The sequence below is a fragment of the Miniopterus schreibersii genome, assembly GCF_964146895.1.
Source record: "Miniopterus schreibersii genome assembly, chromosome: 2".
NCBI lineage: Eukaryota > Metazoa > Chordata > Mammalia > Chiroptera > Miniopteridae > Miniopterus > Miniopterus schreibersii.
Window position 1 is genome coordinate 53,806,431 of NC_138102.1, and position 22,321 is coordinate 53,828,751.

General features: G+C 39.3%; 1 protein-coding gene across 12 annotated transcripts in view; it reads left to right on the forward strand.

The window, feature by feature from the left end:
* KLF12 (KLF transcription factor 12) overlaps window positions 1-22,321 on the forward strand; it is a 389,105-nt gene that overhangs the window by 309,611 nt on the left and 57,173 nt on the right. For all 12 annotated transcript variants that reach the window (XM_081127130.1, XM_081127126.1, XM_081127127.1 and 9 more), the window contains one exon: window positions 10,715-10,777. In XM_081127130.1, coding sequence (XP_080983256.1) covers window positions 10,715-10,777 — 63 coding nt within the window. The remainder of the gene's footprint in view (window positions 1-10,714; window positions 10,778-22,321) is intronic.

Consider the following 22,321-nt stretch of genomic DNA (forward strand, 5'->3'; position numbering starts at 1 on the left):
GACAAAAAGCCCGTATTACATACTTGAACATTGCCTCTTTTTTTAGCCTAAATGAAGCATCTCAAAATTAATGCAGCCAGAGGCAATAAAAGCATTTGAAGTAATTTTTCAATGACTCACACTCTTTCTCCACAGACTGAACCAAATAAAAGGCATTACCAGTGTGACTAATAGAATAACTGCCGATTGGAATGTCTGTCAATTCATGAAATTCCTCCAACTCAGTCACACTAATGACTAAATCAAAGTTCTTCAGTTCCCGTGTTAAAGCACAAGGACTTAAGTGCACCAGACGCCGAACACTGCAAAATAATGTGTCAGACTTATAAACATGCAAAACAAGGTGGAAAATTGAGGCAATCATCAGGGTATCTCAGGCCAAAGCAGGAATTTGGATTCTATACTACCTGAGTAAGTGTCAGGTCCCAAAATATAAGTTGTTGCTCTGTAGACAGGAGCTAAAATCCCCCCCCCAAAAAAAACCTCACCATAGCATTATTTTTATTAACCTTTTAAAAGGTCTTCATCTTTTCTTTAACTCCTTTCTTTCTGCTACTTTTCTACATCCCTGTTTTTAGTAATTCTGTACCCAGCGCATAAAAAAACCATGATGGTGGAAGTAGTAGAACTGATTAATTAGTTACTTAAAAAAATAGTGTACAAGAGAGCATGTGCACACACAGAGATGTACTCTATACTCTATATTTATAAACATATGCAGACTGAAAAATGTGTCACTAAGTAAAACAGAAAAAAGTTGTTTCTAGAAAAATCTGTGTTACTATGTTCTTATGCCAGCATATTTTAAAATAATTTTAGGATTTAAAAGTTGCAGAAATAGTATTGTGAGTTCGCAGATACCCTTTATCACCTTCCCTAATGTTTATATTTCACATAATCACAGTATAATTATCCAAACCAAGAAACTATCATTGGTTCAACACTATTAACTAAATAAACTACGGGCCTTATTTGAATTTCGCCAATCTCTCCATAATGGCCACTAACTTTCCACAAATGTCTCCAGAGGTGAGGAAGTCACAGGTGTGTCTGCTGTGGCGCCCTGGCTTGGGATGGGTCCTGCGTGCAGACGGGGCTGGGTGTAGGCTGATGGGGGTCCACAGAACCCATCTCCTCCGACAACACCTGGGCCACATCACTTTTACTCACCTTCTCTTCAACATTGTGCTTTATCTTTAGTATATATTAAATATAGGACATATTAAATATATGCATTATATTGTTATGTATACTTATTTATTTTTCCAGATTGTTGCAAGAACAAACCTTAGGAAAAATAAAAAGGCTCCTATTATGAGGTCTCATCATCTCCTTTTATTAATAGAGCAGTATTTATTTCATGTGTGCCTACTTTGTGCCAGACATAGGGCTCAATACCAGGCATGTGGTGGAGCACTAAGGAGAAATGGCTCCTGCTTTCATTGTGTTATTATGTCTGTATAAACCTGCAAGCCTGGTAAGTTCTGTGAAAGACAGTGAAGAGAGTAGTGAGAGTCTATAACTTAGAGACATAATCCTTGTTGGTGAGTCATGCAAAGCGAAGTGGTGTGTGAGCTGAGAGCTGGGTGTGAGTAAGTTAACTAGATGAAGGGGCAGAGGGCCTCCTGGAGGTCCTATATAAAAGGACTAACACACGCAAAGGCACTGAGCTGAGAGAAACTGAAAGGATCACAGAAAGCAGGGGGCAGGGAGGGGGACATTTTTGGAAAATGAAACTGGAGGTAAGCAGGGCCCAGATCGCAGGCATGCTGAGATTTGGGTCTATTTCGAGAGTTATGAAAAGCCACTGAAGGGATCATGTAGCAAGAAGAACAGATTTGCCCTTTAAAAATAACGCTGGCTCTAGTGCAGCAAGTGGATTGGGTGGGGGAAGGTTTTGGGATTAGTGCTAGTAAGAGAGAGGAGTGAGTTAAAGCAGGTTAGTGACTGTGGAAATGAAAAGTGGAAAGAATGGAGACAGTGTAAGGGACTGAAAGTGAGTTGGATATGGGGAGAGAGGTTCAGTTAAGGATGCCTCCTGGGTTGGGATGTTTACATAATTTATATCCGTGCCATTTGCTGCCCATGGCACACTGAAGGAAAACTTTTTGCTTTTTCTGACATCAGGGGAAGGTAAGGAGGATCCTGTCTTACCTCTCTTATTATTGATCATAAGATCATCTGGCCTAAATTGAGTCATGAAGCTCCAACTTCTAATCAATAAGTGGGATCTCTGGCATTCCCTGAATGAGTAGGAAGAGAGTTTTAAAGTTATCCAAGAAATGTGTTTCCTGGTATTCTACCCTTGGTCTGCAGTCCTCTCACTGAACTGCCGCCTCTTGAAACTCAGGGCTCATCTGCCATTTATATGATAAGAATACTCACATTTCCAGCTCTCTTCTTAAACTTTTCTGCTGAACCCCAGATCTATATATGCACCTAACAGAAACTCATTGTATTCTTTTTAATCCCAAACATGATCTTTATTCCCTATATTGGCTCTTCTGATTACCCATTTCAGAATCCCAGGTGTTATCTAAAAATTGTTCTCTTAATTCTGCCCTGCCCCCCTGCACCTTGAATGTATTTCCACCAAATCCCAGGGGTAACAGCTAAGTTAGTACATATTCAGCTTCCTCTTACTCCTCCCCCAGTGCTCCATCATTCCCACCACTTCCATGATCACACAATCTCCTGCCCCTGCAGGCCTGCCAGACCCTTTACTCTAATCACCCAGAACAATTTGTAGTTTTGCTATTGGACATATCTACCCTCAGTGTCTCTCTGTATTGTCCTAGAGAAACTTCCAGGTCTACTGCAAAGTTTAATTGAGATGTTCCTTTTATCTTCTCTGATGGTCGCTTACCACATTGCACCATGATGGTCAATTGTTTGTCTAAACACATGTCATAGTGTAGGCTTCCTGAAGTCAGGAACCATGTTTTAATAGACGTAATATCTCTTCCCCTGACACAGTTCAGAGTACTTATGAGCCTGGAACAGTGTCTAGCACAACAGATGTTCAATTAATATTTGAATTAGTGAGTAAATAATGGATATGCAATAAATGTTGGTTAAATTAAAGATATAAGTGATGTATATATGTCTCCCAGCAACAGAGGAATGATTGGTATTATTCACAGATGACTGTGGAATAATTACTAATTCCTTATTGAGACATTTATTTATTGATCTGTGTTCTAACTCCGTCCATTCTACCTCACCTCCCCCTAATGTTTCTAAGAAACCTTCCCCTCGCACCACATGCACTCTCATATTTAGATGACCGATTTAGCTCCTCTTCTTGAAGTAGCTTCCTCCCATCATTCACTTCTGATTCTGAAAGTTTCACTGATCCTTCATGTCCTAGCCTAAAGGCCTCTTCCTTGAACCTTTTCTGTTATTTCAGTTTGAATTCATTCTAACCCCATCTTCACTCCAATCAAACTTGAAATCTCCTTTAATTTTCGTATGCTATTTTATGATTGTTGCTACCTGTTTATCTCAACTAGACTATAAGTTTCTCGAGGACAGAGATCCTGTCTTATTCCACAATGCAAAACTTCATGGAAAGGAGCTGTTGAATAGTTTATTGGATTTAATTAATGTCGATCAATTATTGATGCGCTAGGTGTTCTGGGGGTGTTCAGTAAGTAGGTCAGTGAAATAGTTCAAATCTAAATCTAAAACTTAATTTTTTCTACACCTCATTGCTTAGCAAATGTTTATTACCTGCTTATTGTGCTAAGCTCTGAGGATGGCATGGTGGCTTGGACAGACACAGCCGCTGTCATCCATCCTAGAAGTAACAGTCTGGTAGGAAAATAGGGCTAAGCATAAAACAATTACTTATTGCATGCCCACTTCGCGGAAGGTAATGGAGATATTATGGTGAGCCAAAAGAGAAAAGCTCCCTTGTCCCTTGGAGCATATTGTCTAGTTGAAGAAACAGACAAAATAAACTAAACACACAAACAAATGTAATCTTCCTCTAACGTGCTAAGTACCCCACGCTTTGAGAACTTGGAGTGAGTTGATCTAGTCCTAGAGGTTCAGGGTAGCTCCTTAGAGTTGAACATCAGGTAACCAGGTGACAAAGAAGGGAGGAGACCCTTCAGTGTAACTGCCACAGAGAGAGCAAGAGAGGATACTGGGAGAAGAGGCTGGGATTCATTCATATAATTGTGCAAACCCAATGTTCTCCTTTGAGAATTCCTCATTCTGTTGATGCATAGCAGAAATACATGTGGCTCCCTTCAAAATACTATACTTTTAACAAAATTTACACTGTTAGACAGAAAAAATGTTATCCCATCAATTCTGTATGATATTCAGAAGTTCAGCCCACTCTTCTGAAAACAACATCAATAGCTTTGCTTGAAAGAGACAAATATAATGGGGCGGGGGGAGAACTTTAAGAAAGTATATGACATTCCTGATGGTCATCTAATCACTGGCTTGATAAAACCAGAGAATAAAAAGGGACCATTTAGTTTAAGCACTGGGTCATGCTTATTTTTATTTGGTCAAGTGTGGTGTATATATATTATAATAAAAACATCCTTGCCTGGCTGGGCATGGCTCAGCGGTTGAGCATCGACCTAGGATCCAGGAGATCGGGGTTCGATTCTCGCTCAGGGCACATGCCCGGGTTGTGGGCTAGGCAGCTGATCAGTGACTCTCTCATCATTGATGTTTCTATCTCTCTCTCTCCCCCTCCTTTCCTCTCTCTGAAATCAATAAAGATATGTTTAAAAAAAAACAAAACAAAATCCAAGCTCCCCTGAATAACCATAGAACTTTCATTCAGTACAACTATGTGTAAGAAGGAAACAATACCAACAATTACTTTAAAATGATCTTTCCTGTGAGTCTGTGTAGGAAAATACTGATATTTTAAGAATAATTGTGGAATTATTTCTGGATTAATCTTCCACAAATGTAGTAAACTGAGTTGTTAAAGTGTGTATTATGTACAATAATTGGAAAAAATTATGGATGAAAGTATGGGCTAAGAATGTTATTATAAAACAGAAAAAAATGGACTTAAGAATAGAAAATATTTGTACATAATGATTTCTCATGCTCTTAATAGTGAAAATATCTTATTAAATGAGTAATATCCTACAATAAATATTTTATTGGCACGTGAAATAATAGTTTGCTTTGATTTTCCTCAGTATTAAGCAGCCTCTCTAATATACGGAGTGTAAGAGCATGAAAGGACTCAAGTATTATTCCAGGGTTGCAACTGGGTAAATGATGCCACTGTTGTTTGAAACTGAGAAGATATTATTATTATTTTTTTTTTTTTGAAGGGAAAAGTTAGGATTGAAAAACCTGAGTCTGGTATTCAGAGAAGATACAGGGACAGAGATAGAAATTTGGGAATCTTTGTCATGTGGCTGGTGTGGAAGGCCTTAGCTGGATGCTGACATCGGGGGTGTGAGGGTAGCTTATTGGAGAGTCCTTTAGCCTAGGGAGTGAGTTAAAATTGGGAGGAGACCGGTCACGGGAAAGAGAGCCTCAGGCCACGCCAACATTTAGAATTCAGAAGAATGAGAGGCTAGGTTCAAGCAGAGGATACAAAGAGGAGGAAGAAAAGCCGGAGAAAATCACGGTGCTGAGTAAGGAAAGCCTTTGGAGGCCGGAGTGATCAGCCACAGCAGTTGCTGCTGAGAATTTGAGATGAGGGCTGGAGATTAGTGGTTGGATTTGAAAACGGAGGCCGCTGATGGTGATGACGAGAATGATTTCATCAGAGAGGCATGGACACAAACTGGGTTGGGTTCTAGGAAAAATGGAAATAGAGAGAGTGGATGTAGGTAGAATTAATTTTACCATCTAAAACTTACATGTGTTGCACATTTTGTATTTAAATAGCAGTGCTAGTAACAAGGAATTTTCCTAAACAGTTAAAGGGAGACATAGTATCTTATGTATTACTGTGACTGTGTTTCTTGTAAGTACCACATGCTTGCTCTTTAGTCCAGTGCCAACTTTAGGCCAAGAAAACCAATACTTTTACTTTGCGTCTGTTTATACTTTAGAATGTACAGTTGGACATAAATAAATGCTATATCTCTCATTAAAGCCCCTAGTGCTGATTGACTTCATTGCATCCTCTAGGATAGGGTGGGCATATAGGAAGGTTTACTGTTGTGAGTATGGAAAACACAGAGTTTATTTATTCTTGTATTATTATTTATTAGTTATTGTATTATTTTCCATATGAACAGCTGTATACCTACTTTTGCCCACCCCTGTAGATGTGGTCAGAAGGATTGGAAGGTAATCCGGAGTAGGACAGGTCAGCTGTACCTTACATTCGAGTTATGAATTTACTGTTCACGAGCTGTGTGACCCCAGCAAGTGATCTAACTCTGATAAACCTGTTTTCTCAGAGTTAAAGTGTGGATAATAAAGATATGAGCATAAAATAAGATAATGTATCTGAAGTCCTAAGCATGGTCTCTGGCACATAGTCAGGTCGTAGTCAGTGGGAGTGATTTTACATTTCTATGGTTATCGACTTGTTCTCGAATGGGACATAACTGAAATACTATGCAATTTAGTAAACAGAAGCGTGGTCTTAATACACAACACAACCACGAGGTACCACAGAGTAAGCCATACCTTAGAAATCACAGCATTTGGCTAGTGCTGCTCTCTGTGTGTTCATTTCTCTCTGTTACCTCATCTTTAGTCATATAAGCGGAGTCGTTAAGACTGCAGGCTCTACAGAGCACATTTGTTACCTCAGTCCCCTGGAATGAGATGACTATTCAAATTCCATCTTCCCATCCTTCCAATATAAGCAGCACTGATAGTGATAATCACTAACATGGATCAACTCCTTTCTGGGTACTAAGCACTGTTCTAAACACTTGACAGCTATTAACCCAGTTAAGTCTCCCAGCCCCAGAGGTGGCTATCGTTATTGCCTCCACTTGTACAGGCGAGAAAACCAAAGCACAGAGAGGTTAAGTAACTTGCCCTAGAGTGACACTGTTGCTTAATGGTGGAGCTGGAATCCCATCCCAGGCAAGCTGGTTACACGGTATGGATTCCTATCCACTTTATCCTAATTCCATTGGGGCTACAAGATTGAATTTAAGTGGTCACTGCTTTTCTGTTGGAAGTAGAAAAAAAGTAGGATTGGTACCCTTCCCCAGCAGTCCATCAGTGATCAGTAATTTGTGTTGGGTGTCCAGGTTTCACATCCCACCTCCAACCACCAGCCATTCAGGTAGGTTCATGAAAACTTTGAAGAACAGAGTGATCATATTCTCCTAACTATAAGTATTAGTCATTAAAGTACAAGATTTGAGGGTTAGGTCCTTTGGTGCTTATATTCAAAGAAGGAAGAGTCATTTCTATTTTAAGATGTCTAAGAAGTTTCTCACATGCTTAGCAGGAAAACTAAATTGAGCCCAGCACTGGGTGAAATGCTGTCTGCCTGAGATACTGGAGTAAGTGTATATAAATAGAACAGTTGGTACACGTGGCCTTAATGGTACAGCTTCCCATTTTCTATGTAATATAAATCACCAATGTGAGCATTTCCATCTGACATCAACTGTCTGTCTCAGAAGAGCACATTGTGGGATTCTATACATGTTACACAACAACCAAGATTGACCTTTCTTCAGCGTGGTGATTTTTTTCTTTCCATATCCAGCGGTTGGTACTGAGGCCTGAAACCCTTAGTTACAGAACAAAGTGGCTTAGCAGTAATCAAGCCTGTGTGGGGCTAAGGGAAGCATAATGAACATTCCCTGCAAGCTTCCTGCCTCGATGCAGGTGCAGGAATCAGGGGGTCATGAATAATGCATGGCATGCAGATTAGGTGGTGGTTTCTTCTACTGGGGTTTTGACTTTGCTACCTGCCTGGTTACTATATGGGGAAAGAAGGCAGGCGATGGCAAAAACTGTCACAATTTAGACTTTAAAGACTAAGCTCACAAACACACTGTATATCCTTATGAAGAAATAAAATGTGTGAGGTAGCTGAAATGTAAACATTTATGGGGTACTTTATCAGATGAAGTAAACTCCAGGGTATCAGTTTACTAATTTGGGGAAGGGGAAAAAGCTTTCTTGTTTTACCATTTTAAGAAACGTTATGACTATTGGGTCACACACACACAGTCAGGAATTCTTCAAAGACTGTTAAACTGTTACAGAAATGATCTGCTTGTGGTATTTGATGTATGGATGGATCAATGAAGTTTTGCTACTAGGTACAAATACCTAGAGAATATTGTAATTATAAGTTGAACAGGCCTATTTTTCTCCACTGATATATGCAGTGAGAACCATCAGTAGAGTATATCTTCTAGCAAACTGCAACTGGTGGAATTACCTTGATGACTAGAAATACTAGGGTTAAGGAGGAAGCAATAAAAGAGGTGAACATTTAAAAGCTGTAGAGTGAATTGAATAACTGTATTTGGGCTATTACTTTTTAAAACTTTATTTGGGCAGTGTGACTGACACACCAATGGGGATATAGGTGAGATTCAAGAGGGCTTCCTGTATTTCCCCTTAGGGCAGGGGCTTTAACTGGGGAGACACTTTTTTGGCTCGTGGTTCCATGTAGATGATTGTATTTCAAGCAGACTGAAAGAAAAAAAGAAAGAAGAAAAGAGAGAGTTTCTACCATTTGTGTAATTCTTATATGTTTTTTATTGCATGTTTTTTCTCTCTGCCCTCAATTTGGGATACTGGACTTTGAACAGGCTTTCATTTCTAGCTGAGTCTGTCATTTCCGCTAGGCCCCAGGTTGGCCCAACGCCAAGACCAACAGGTGATCCTTGTAGCTGCAAAACAGCAGGAAGTGGGCCTCGCTTGAATGAGACAGTTCACCAGAGGGGCTGTCTGGCCTCTCTCCATCTTTCTGCATAATTAACATCCCCTCCCCCATGTGGAGCAGAAAATCTGTGCTGAGCAGCTCAGCTGCAGCAGCCATTGAGAAGGGCTGTGAGGAAAAGAATGTTAATAAGGGATGTTGGAAGGAATAAGCCTTCCGAGTGCAAAGTGCGGTCTGGCTCTGGGTTTACTGAAGGACTGCAAGTTGGCCCTTCCGAGTGGCTAGAACTGTATTATGTGTTTTGAAATGATTTTCACTTGCGAAGCACCTATGGAGAACTGGGGTTCTAAGGAACCTTGGAGTTTTTGGTTCTAAAGGGACTTTAACACAAGTTTAAAATCCCTGTTTTCTTTCTTGTCTTGTAAATAAGAGTAATGTCTGAGACATAAAGAGTAAAGATAACACAGGCTGAAAGACTGCCTAGATCTCAGGAATCCTAGTAAAGATAGAACAAAGCGGGAAGTTGGCCACAAGGAAGCTGGAAGTGGGGCATATTGTGTTGCCAGTTGGTGACCCACAAAGAGGTAGAGGTTCAGCCACTAGCTCGTGATTGGAAGATATCAGCAGTTCCTGGAAATTTAAACTAGTCCCAGTGGATGACTCCAGCCCTGGAAGCTTGTAAAACAGTATAGTCTGTACTTCTCCATTATTTGGCAGAAGTTTTGAATTGCCTGCCTTCCTCAAAGCCCAAAGCTGTAGAGCATCACATCTAGAAGGTCTCTTTCCTAGAAATAACTTTTTGCCCTTCCTTCCTCCCCCATTCCAACAAATTCTGTTCCTGGGCATTTGGATGAAATTATTGAAGTGGGGGAGAAAAGCTTTTCCTGTGTCCTCTCAGGTTCAGTGTCTAGGGGGGGCCTTCAAATTAAACTGACTAAAGACAGGTTAGCAAGGGAGAAAAATGTTTTATGTGTGCAACATGCATGCATGTAGGAGTACTCAGTGATAAATAACTCAGAAAGGGGATTAGAATTTAGAGTTTATATGCCATTTTAACAAAGGGTGATAAATTGTGGAGAGAGGACTAGTCAAAAGAAGGGGTGTCTGGGCTTCTAGGGGGTAAGTTGTAAGAAGGTGACTAGGAAATACATGGGGAAAATAATGGTAAATAGGGTTTTTTTTTATGGAGACTCGTTTCAGTACCATCTCCGGTAATGAGTTACACCATGTACCACTCTTCCTGGTCTGGGAGAGGGGGACACTCTTATAAGTGAAAATTTTCTTTCCAAAAGACAAGTTTATGCCCTGCTCTTAGGCCTATAAAAGGGAGATAGAGAGCACCTCCTATGTCTGCTGTTTCTCAGTTACTTTTAGCTCAAAATAATACTCATGCCAAAGTAGCATATTATGGGATGGCATATCCTGATCCCCTTTATTATCTAGCCTTTTTCAAGTCTAGAAGTTAACTGAGGAAGTGTTCACTTAGACTCTCTTATGCCCCCCTTGTGGGAACAGGTAGCCAAAGGGGCCCCCTGGGGGTAAGTACCATACTTTACATTATTTTTACCTAAACCTCACGAGTCAGTAACTTTTTGTTGGATTGAATGAATGAAATCAGTTTATTAAAACTGGTGGTCCTGCTTTTGGAGGTCTTCACAGTGAACATATGGCAAACCCTTGCTATGCTACAAGGGGTTCAGAAGGAAAAAGAGACAGACTCTGCAGGTCTGCAGGCATAGGAACTTAACTGCGGCCATTTACTAAGAGGTGATCAAGTTCTTGGGGGTTCTATATTAAGCAAATCTAAAAGAGATTATTTATACACCAGATTCCTTTTTATTTGTTAATTTGTAATTGAGAATATGCTTTTTTAATGACGGGATTATTCTCATCTCCCTACAGGGTACATCCGTCCCCAGTATCAAGGGTCCGGGGAAGTCGAATGAATAATCAGAAGTTTGCTTGGTGAGTACAGTCTAAATTATGAGAATTTTTAAGTCTTGTGAGAAATTTTAAGAGGGCTGTATTAAAACAAAAGAGAATTATATCTGTTCCTCCATAGAGCAGCAATTTTCAACAGGTGTGCCACAAGAATTTTTAAAACGTGCAATAGCTATTTTCTCTTGGATTGTCACATTTAAAAAAATGACAACAACCAACACAACAATAGCTGTCCAGTGTGAATGAATCAAAATTATACCTATTTTTTTGTCAGATCGGCAAAAAATACATTTTTTGGCGTGCCACAGAATTTTGGTAATTAGTTTATGTGTACCATGAGATGAAAAAAGTTGAAAATTCCTACTATAGAGAATGTGTTTCTACTAACTAAACTATGTTGTCTCTCTTTCCTTTGGAAAATTCCTTTCCAGCCAAAACTCTTCACTCACTAAAAACTGAGCGCAACATTTTTTTCTTAATGCATATGGTACATTTCCCAGGATTGTCCACTGTTTTTAAAGAATGTTACCCCTTTTTTCAAAATACTGTAACTTTTTTAGTGAGATTTTACCAACAATTCAGATATTTCTTGGGTACCAACTTCCATTTCTCATGATTTTCATAGTAAAGTAATCTATTATATTAATTTTGATGATTACTATTTAGATGTTTTTTTCTGACTGAGCCTTAAATATCCTGGTATTTTATTTTTAAATTTGGGGAATACAAATACTTTCTTTCACTGACTAGCTTTTGAACAAAAATATAGATGGAAATGACCTGATAAGTTAGTTCAACCACAAGACATTGATTGAGTCTATAAAGAAGCAATTTAAGGTGTTTCATAAATGTTTTATGTGAAGCAAAAAATAATAAATATAGGTTTAAAATCCATTTTGTTTACATTAACTACTCTGTTACACAAAATTAGCCTTTCTACATAATGTATCTTAAAAGAAAAATGAGAGGGAAGGAGAGAGGATTGAATATGAACTGTGTACTGTTTACTTCAAAAGTGAATGGAAATTCACAGGTATCCATTTTCACTTCACTGAATTGTGCTTAGGATGGGCTTTTGATTAAAAGCCATTGCTTCTTTTTAAGTATGGGAAGATGATTACTAAAGATTGAGCTTCCAAATTAATTTTATTCCTAAGTCTGGGTTATTTTTAGACACAAAATAATGATTCTTTGAATTTGAATAGTGCCTCATCAGCTCACCTCCCTTCCCCCATTAAATCTAATTAACCCTCACAATAGCTTGGTGATGTTGTTAAATATTATGCTTTCCGTTTTTCACAGCGAGGGAAATGGAGCACAGACGATACAGCTATTTGCTTACACACTGTCTGAAAGCTGGGGTGTCCTACATGGTTTCTCACAGTCACTGCAGCATATTGTCCCCTGTCCAACCGGGAAAGCTGAGGGGAAAATAATACTGATGGCCATTACATAAAAGGACAGGGAGAAGTCAGGCCTTTTCTGACTGCACACATGGAACTGATATTCCTTCTCAGTACAAAGCATATTACACTAGGGAAACTTTATTACATGTAGAGGTTATGAGATGCGCAAATGAGCAACGTAAGGTAGTGGATAGAGCGCGACAATGTCAGTGATGAGATCCGGTTTCTACAACTTATTTTTCAGTGCCTAAATGTGTAACGCTGAGTAAATAACAAATATTATTCCTTCACTTTTTCTTTCCGGAGTATTAGAGTCACGATAACGCATTCCTACATAATTTATGGCACGTTATTTGGTTAGTAAAGTTCAAACCACTTTTATCTTCTGAGAAGTAATCCAGGAAAAACAAAACAGATTTTTACTCTTAGCCTTGAAAAAATTCAGCATCATTTATTTACTGTCCCTGGCTGTGTGCAAAACACTAGGTTAGAAAGATAAATAAAACATGGTTTCTGTTCTCAAGGGGCTCACTGTCTTGTAGGGTGGGTGGGTGTGTGTGTGTGTGTGTGTGTGTGTGTGTGTGTGAGATGTCACACATATAGTGATATACAATAGTATATGATGCCATACAGACAACATATATATAATAAAATGTGAATAATGTTCTAAGGAGATATATTTGTAGTACAGTGTTCAGAGGGAAATGTTATCAACTCTGTTAAGACCAGTTGAGAGTAGGGAAGGGGAAAGTATAGAGGAAGGAAGAGGACTGTCAGGAAACCCATCCCTGAGAAGATTTTTGAGTAAAGACCCAGAACTAGGAGGAAAAGCAGAGGGTTGAGATAGTGCTTTCTTTATGGATTGAAACACACATACAAGGACCTGGAGACCTTTCTAAGTTCCCTATAGTAGGAGTGCACATGGATTTATTACCTGTGCTTTATTTGGTCATGAGTTAGTTAAAATGCCTATCATATGTACTACCTTGAATTTTCCTTAAGTAAATACTGGGAGGCTGGTCTATGGAAATAAATCACCTGGCTGGGAAGAAGCCTGGTGAATCACCCAGCGTCTGCATCTGGTTAAGTGATAAACACTCGCTATTTCTTTGTGAAATGTTGGCTCTGAAAGTACAGGGAGTGTAAATACTCACACTAACAATAGAGATGAAGGGCAAGTGATCCTTGCTCTCCCCCAAACAGAAGCATGGGATAATTTACAGAATTAGATGTGAAGTTCAACACTAGCTTGGCTCTGATTGAGTTAGATCCAAAAACACTCTATGTGAGTGATGTTAGGTGATTTCGTGAAGTCGAGTTAGCAAATGCTTCATTCAGGTAAAAAATGGTGTTCATCAGATAAGCAATTAAGCCTCAGTGAAAGATGCAAAGCCTGGAATTTATAAGTTATAGATAGAAAATGCATGACAGTTGGTAGGTTGTAAATATCCATGGCTGTGGTTGAGCTATCAAACTATTGTAGGCAGCGGGAGTGGCATGAGTTATTAGGCCCATGGGGTCAGACCAAACCTGGGTTCAGCAACCTCGGTACTTGGGTTCTGGCTAGGAAAGAATTCAGAGCCAAGACCCGAACTACAAGAGAACATTTGTTTGGTAAAATTTCAGAGGTGGAAGAAGCAATTTCTAGAAGAAATGGGCTTAGGAAACAAGTTGTAGAGGCACAGAAGGGCCCTTGGAGCATGGGACTGTGGAAACTAATGGTAAAGTGCCTGGGGGGTGGGGAGACAGGGTGGAAGGGAAAGGCAAAGACAGAGGCTCTGGCTGCTTCCCAGAGGGAGAGTGCTGGCTCCTCCATCCTAAAGGTTTTAAGGGAGGAGACTTCAGGGGAAGATCTCTTTGTAAGATTCAGCAGCTTTCCAGGTGTGTCCTTTCAGGGTTGTGATCTCCACTGATAGATTGGTCAGCACCAGGGTGGGGGTCATTATCCGATGCAGCAGGTTCCCAGGCAGCCCTGGTTGGTTTTGCTACTTTTCTGGCCTGGAGCTGGAATACAACTGAGGCCTAGATGTTATCTCTAGAGAGGAAAGGTCAAGGGGTCCAAACTGAGTGACTCGTTCTTGGGGAGGAAAGGCCACCCTAGAGGCGAGGTCACACCCTACAATTGTCCTTTGCTAGGCATCCAGGGCTTTCCATCCTGGTGACCTGTACCTGGCCCATCGTCCTTGCTCTGCTCATGTCTGTCTAACTGCCTATCACCAAACCAATGTTTATCATTGAGTAAAGATGGTTTAAAATTTTAAATAGTGTTTTTCTTTGCATAATGTCAATATGAGAAGTGGCATCCACTTGCCTCATTCCTGTGGCAACATTTCCTCTGGAGATGAAGAAATGTCTGGAAAAGAATTTCTGTTCAAGGCAAACAAACTTGCTGGAATGGAAAAAAAAATCTGTTAATAAATGTACATATCCAGGGAGAAGATAAAAGCTCCAGAATGTAAGGCGTCCAATGACAGGTGTTAGGATGGAGCCAATTTGTTGTAACTATCTGTTAACTCCCAGGGATTAAAGAATGGCAATAAGAACTTTTGGCAGCATATATTAGCACCCCAGTAAAGAACATGAGATCACTGTACAACTGCAGTTAATGAAAGGTAGCAATCAGGCCAGCTGTAAACTCTCCCTCAGAATGGCTCTCCCCTCACAGCCACCCCACTATAGTTACACTTGTTGATCTGAGGGTGGATAAAGCCTTTGAAGTTCAGCATATGAATTTCCTTCTTTACTTCATGAGCCATCTCTTTCCTCTTTCCTTCACCATTGGCCCTAAGAGGTTATCACACCTTCCTTTGTCCAATAACTGTATAAACCCTTTTTAAAGAGCATTTGCCACTCTTTCTTGTATGTGATAATGCCAGGAAAATATTTTGCTCCATTCGGGGCAAATTTGGGGAAATGGGGCAAACATTATTAGAGAGTTGAATGTGCAGATAGACTTTTGTTCTTTACAGATCTTTTTACACGAGGCTATTATATTCTGATATATTCACAGAAAGTGCTATTTCAAAGTCACCTGTTAGGTATTATATTCTCAAAGATATAATAGAAATCTGGACCCCGTGTTTGGTTGAAGCAAGATAGAAGGGGCTTGGTGGGGAATATATCTGAACTGAACATTGAAGTTCATTTCAGGCCCCAAAACTTTCTAGGATCAGTGTGAATATTCTGAAGACATACATATTAGTATATTCTCATTTTTAGCTTTTTACCTTTCTTCTCTCCTCTCTACTTCTCCCTTCACCCTGCTCCATTCATAAACTTTTAAAGGACTTGGGCATCTATTGCTCTTTGTTGATGGTGGTAATACTGGTTACACTGCACACTCGGAACTTCCATCTAGAGCTATTGTGTAACAGTGGTACTGGGTCTTACATGATAGAGACTTTACAGACTATATGATGACATAGAAGATAAAGTATTAATAGGAATTTTCATCAATAAAATAGAAGGAATTTTCTCTAACCAATTGGATGCTGCCACCACCAGTTGGTAAGAAATTATGATTTATTTCTTACCAACGTGCCTGAGATGTTATGCAGCTGTACACACAAAGATGCTCCAGTTTTTAATAGAGTATCTATGCAAATTAGGACACATTCTGTGTGTGAATCACATTTCACATTTGGATGTGATAAAGTTCTGTGTCACAAATCTTTGTGGAGGGCAGGAAGAGCCTTTTCACACTGACATTTTATTGTTGGAGATCGAGTGCTACAATGAACTTAAATATTTATATGGATACAGTTGCAAATGTTAGACATGACTTCATAGAATCCTTCTAGAAGATATAACTAGTACTGATTTGTGTCAAAAAATAAAAACAGCCGTTCTTGTTTAAGTTGTTGCCTTAAAAGAGGAAGTCACTGAAATTGTTGATATTGGAAAACTCTCAGACAGCTGATGCAGAACTAGCCCTATAAGGAGGGACAGAGCATTTCCAAATGTAGTAATCAATGTCAGAGCTGTAAAGGAAATGTCAGCAGCATCAGGTTCTGTTCAACTCACTTTCCAGAATGTAACATGTCAGCAGGGGGTATAAACCTAGGTCTCTGCACACCTGCCCACTCATCTTTCTACTACGCAGCAGTTAGCTACCGCTGGAGAAATGCTAAAGATTGAATAAGATGGATGTTTAATTTATTATGAGCTAAGCAGAAGGCTTTTGTCTGGGAAATTCCCATGATATTGATGTGATGGGGAGAGAAAGGAGAAGTAGGAGAGGCCTAATGAAGACACTGGTGCCCACTCCAATATGTGGCAGTTACTCCCTGCCAACATGTTGACTCATCGTGGAATGGGTTCTTGCATGCTCATTATTTGTAGATAATATTGATTATGTTATTTTAATGACCAGAGCATTCCACTGCTTTGTTTTTTGACTTTCAGGGCCAAAATTATTATAATTTGTATGGACTTTAGTATGTGAAGGTTCTGGTTCCCAAAATGCCTAGCCTTCCTGGTTTCTTTAATTCATATGTATTGATAAATAAGTAACAGCAGGTTGCCTTTAGATTTCACTTGCAACCGTGCTCTCTCCCAGTGTTTGATAATAGATTCAGAAAATGGGCATCATTCATATAATCATGAACCGGTCTGCAAGTTCTCTGTATACATACTGAAGTACAGTGAAAAGGAGTGCCTGCAGGATGTTGCTACACTTTAAATCCTTCCAAATTCACATTTTTTTTAATGTTCCAGTGCAGGATCTGCTATCAAATTCTTTAACTACTTCCACCATCTCCTCAAATTTAGCTTGGTGACAATTCTGTGTACTTTAAAATTGTGTACCATCTTCATATGACCTTATTAAAGACTTTAGATCTAATTTTCATAAATTCTCTATTACCCAGAATTTCAGCAAGAAGCCTCATGATAATACCTCATGATAAAAGTGTTCCACATTCCTAGTAGTAGCTGATTTATGTGTCTAGTATTGTTTCAGTCACAATAAAGATAATTGGGGGAGAAAATTAAGATAGGTTATTCTCTGCAATTATTGCATTAATTATAGGAGTATTGGGGCTATAAGATCATGTTGAGCTATAAAGATCGCCACTTCTGAGACATTTTTCTATTAAAATTCCATGAGTATTTCATTTCTGCCAACCTGCTACTCAGAACCACTTTAGTGTCTTACTGAAAGCCTGATAGAAGAACCCATAGGCCATGTCAGTATGCTCCTTGGTGATTCCGGGCATCCTCAGCACTGTAGCAAGGTGTGGTATCATTGTGTAATAAAACATCTCTGTTGAATAACTAATTTTAGCATGACCTAGATCTATTCAGTGTTCAAAAGGATTGTGTGGGCAATCTAAAAAATACGTGGAAACTGAGCAACATGCTTCTAAATAACACAAAGGTCAAAGAACAAATTGCAAGAGAAATTTCAAAATCTTTTTAGCTAAATGAAAATTTGAATACAACTTATTAGAATTTGTGAGATGCATCAAAAGCAATGCTTTGAAGGACATGTATAGCACAAATGCATATATAGAGTATCCCCCAAAAATGTGTACACATACATTTTTTGATAGCTCAATTGATGTTTCTTTCTTTTCAGATTTAACCCATTGGAATGAATTATTATTCCAAATGTGTACATGTCTTTTGGGACACCCTGTATCAGAAAAGAAAAGAGATCTCAAATCAATAATCTAACTTTCCACTTTAGCAAACCACAAAAAGAAGAGCAGAATTAAATCCAAAGAAAGCAGGAGAAGAAAAGATATAAAATGAATTATTTGTAGTTCTGGGACTTGTAGCATCTTTTTTATATAATTATTATTTTCCTAGGTAGGTTTTATACACGTAAGGATGTTTAAAATTACACAGTTAGGATTGATGATTTACTCTAGAAATGCTACTTAAGCGACATATTTTATAGAGTTTTAAATTGTGCCCTGTGCTTCTCATCATAATCCCTTTCTTGTTAAACTTGATTAGAGGTAGAACTTGAAAGTAATGGTCATGTAATTTGACATGATCAACAAGGGATAGGAGGAGTGATTAATGAAAAATGCAGAAGAAAGAAAAAAAAACTGTGTCCCATTATGAAGAAAATATGTATCGATGATAGCGCAAGTCATGTTATAATTAACATATGAAATTAAAATGAAGAAAGATCTTACGTTATATATATCCAGAGACGCCGAAGTCTTTCCTAGTGTTTTAGTGTGTTTTTAATGGATATGCTTGGGCTGAAAAATTGGCTAATCCTAGCTGTCTTCTAATTATATATCTGAAAGAATAATGACTGATATGGGGACCCAATAAAAAATCCTAATGTGCTCTGGAATATACTGAGAATACTGCTCAGGATAATAAATCTGAAGGGATTCCCCTGTGAAAATGCTGGGTATACCGGCAGTTTTGTTTTGGTTTCATCTCTCATTCATATTTGCAATGTCATCTTTCTAGTTGAGATTTCTCCATATACATATGGACAGTGAACTAGCAATTTTAAAACTATGTATACTCTCACCTTACTATAATTTTTTTTCCTCAGCTGACCACTAGGTTTTCATAGTTTCTAAGTAATTTTCTTAAAATTTGCTATTTATTACATTTCTTAGCATAGTACTGGATTACTTAAGGTATATTTAGTATATTTTAGGACATACTTATAATTAGTATGTTTCTTTTCATCCATTTTAGGAGAGCACTAGATAGTGTGTGACATATTAATCCAAAAATTAAAGCGAACCCAGTATCACACAAGTTTCAACATAAGTCACAGCTATTTATCATAAGCCCATGGCTAATATAATACCTGAAGGGCTGAGGACCCTGCTGAAATCCATTGTCTGCTTGTAGCCATGACCTCAGTCTAAATTTTCATTCAGATTGGTCTCCTTTATCAGGTGAGGCTTTTTTGTTGAAAGTAATGGAAACTGACTGAGCCTGGCAACATAAGCAAAGGGAATTTTGCAGAAGGACATGAGGTAGGTGATGGAGTCAGAGGAAAAGCAGAGGAGTTGGGCTTCAGGAAACACAGGAAGCAGAGCAGCACCCGGGGTCCAGGGGAGCAGGATTTAACAAGCAGATGCAGGCCCAGAGCGAGGCAGTGGCAGCCTTGATGTCACCTCAGAATCACAATAGAGGAAGCCTGCTTGGCCCCAGCCTTGCTCCGGTGCCCAGCCCTGGCCCAAGGAGGGAGCTCCCTTGGTTAACAGTCCCAGTAAGACCACATATAGTGAGAACCACAGGCAGTGAGGAGGAGATAGGTACCCAAAGGAACAGGAATAGTAGTAGTTCTTCCCATCAGCTTTTGGTTTGGGTGCTGCTACCAAAAACTACTGCTCTTCATAAACTGGCATCATGGAGTGAACCAGAAGTCGCCATTCATTAAAGGTAGTTAATGAACTCTAATGCTATTCCTTGGAGGCCACCATTTCTTATATTTTGTACGATAAGATACTTTGCAAGTAGTAACTGAAATAAATGGGTTCTCTCAGGTCTTACTCTTGGTTATTCAGTAGCCAAAGCGTAAGAAGAATGTCAGAATGTACAGTTTTTGATCCTGATTCCCTCAAACCATTCATTTTCCCAGATTTCCTACTTTAAATCACATGTTTTAAGAAGCAGCCTTTAAAACCAAACATACATAACTGGGATTAGATATATAAGATAGTCAAAATAGAGGTACCTCCTATGAAATGCATAAAGCTTGAGTCCACAGGCTCAGATTCTGGTGTAAATATCTCATTTATACTGTTAGCCTTTATACTTCCTGTACTTCAGTATTTCTATTAAATGAATGAATGAATGATGTCTGACCCAAACTATTCAAATTAGATCTTGGGAAGAGGGCAAAAGAGATAATACTCCTTATAATATCACCTTGAAAGAAAGTGCTTCATAAGCCATAGGTATTAGCCCACAATCAAATTTCAACTTTGCATAAAAGGAATCTCTTTACTACCCCCTGGCTGATTCATTGATACACCCAGCATTTATTATAGCCTCAAATGAAGCTATGATTTACTTCACCTCTCCTGGGTCCTTCTTAACTCTAACAACTTAGAATCCTGAGCAGGTGGGTGTATGTAGGTAGGACTGGTTTCATACAGAAGGTAAATGCTTTCTCCAGAAGGAGCACATGTTACATCCAAGCAGGAGTGGTGGCGCTTTAGGATGTGGGTGCAGCCCTTTACCTCTGTTTCTGTGAAGGCTGAGTCAACCAGAAGGGTAACTCTCTGCCTATTACCAATCTGATCATGATTATGATCATTAAATCTTCTCTTCTATCTTGTAATATACTTGGGACACCTTCATAAATGAACATAATCGGGTCACATCCTTGAGAAAGCAATGCTTTAAATCACCCATAGGGCTAAATTATTATTATAAAAATAGAAATCTCTCCAGTTCCATCTATTTTCCCGGTTCTCTACTCATTGCCTTTTTTCCTCAGAGGTCTGCAAAGAAAAAGAAACATTGCTCTCCTCAGAGTTTGCAGCTAATAGGTATGGGGAAAGAAAGAAATACTTTTCTATTATTTTTCACTTTAGACTTGAATTATTTTGTGCTCTTTGATGAACCCTGTAGCTTAACTGTAAGAATAGACTGATTTCTCACAGTGAAAGTGGCTTACAGTAATCTTCCCCAAACTTTCTAGGCTGTGAAATGTTTATTTGGGAAAAAGAAAGAAGTATGGATTTATATTGGAGGTAGGAAACAAAGACCCAAAGGCAACCATGTTGAGAACAGAAGAAAGTTGCTGCCACCTAGAGGTAAAAAATGATAAATTTTAGGAGTCCACACTCACGAAATGATCTTGAAAGTAGACATTGATATGTCATCATAAAATGAAATGCAGCCAGTGGACTCAGTCACTGTCTCTAACTGGACCTAGGCTCATTCCTCCCCTTTTCATGTTGGTATTGTGCCAATACTCCATAGGAGCATTTTCTGACCTCAGTGGGTTTTTCTATTTTTGTGGACAGCAGCCTTGTTATTGATCATAAAAACTCATGTTAAGTCATTGGAAATCTTCCTCTTGTATAATGCAATTCACTTATTTGGAAGATTCATATAACTCTTGCTAACAGGGAATGTCTTTTCCATAATCCAGGCGATCTCTTTCAAATATTAACCCCAGGAGCTCCACGAAGGCTGCATTCTCATTAAATTGCGCGGCTGATGGCTCTTCCGTTTCACAGGAAAGCACAGATAGCAGGGAAACCAGTGAGAAGAGAGCAGAGACTCCTGGGGACGCCATTAAGAAGAGGGTATTAACATTTAATAATTTACTATTTGCTTTCACCAAAGAAGTAGGAGGAGAAAGGGACCCTGGGGCTCACTCGAGTTCTACAGAAACCCAAAACCGGCGCCGTACCAGCCTCAAGAACAACGTGCCATTGGCCCATTCTCATTTTGGCGATCGGGAACTGACTGTGCATAGCACTGACACTTTTTCTAATGTCCTTGTGAGGACATTTTCAATGGTAAAGCCTCCCTCCTGAAAAAGCCTGGGCTGGCAGAAATGCTGTGCTGCCACATTTGGCTGGCAGTCCTCTCCTTTCAGGACTGCCCTACTGCACAACCCCAGGGGGCACTGTGCACATGGTAGTCCTCCTGAAGGCTGCCCCCCGCCAGCACTAAAGCAAAGCACGTGGGCGTGGAAAGGAGACGGTGTGAGTTTGCGTGTCTGCCCCTCCCTTCTTTCCTGAATAAGAGGCTTGATTGAATGTTGATTGCGATGATGCTTCTCTGGGATAAAGGGGCTTCAAGAATACCAGAAGGTATCAGTAATACCCTTTAGAAGGCGAGGACAGCAATCAGCGTCCCTTGTTTATATTAAACCCTGCTGCTTCCTTAAGAACGCATTAGCCGAATCTTTTCTCCGGCAGCCTCGCTTGCTTGCTGCTCTAGTTCCTTTTCTTATCCTGCATTTAATTTTAAGCTACAATTTAAGTATTTACATTCTGTGTCACATACCAACCTGGTCACTTTTGAAATTGCCAGAAGTTATTTTTTACTCAACAGCATTATCACTTTTCTAGAATATTTGTGTCCACTCCTTTTTGTTCCCTTGCTCAGTAAACATGTAGTACCCACAGTGACATGTAATTAATAAGACAAACAAGGCCCCTGCTCCCATGGGGCTTACCATGTAGTCGAGTAAGAAAGACAACTAGTGCTA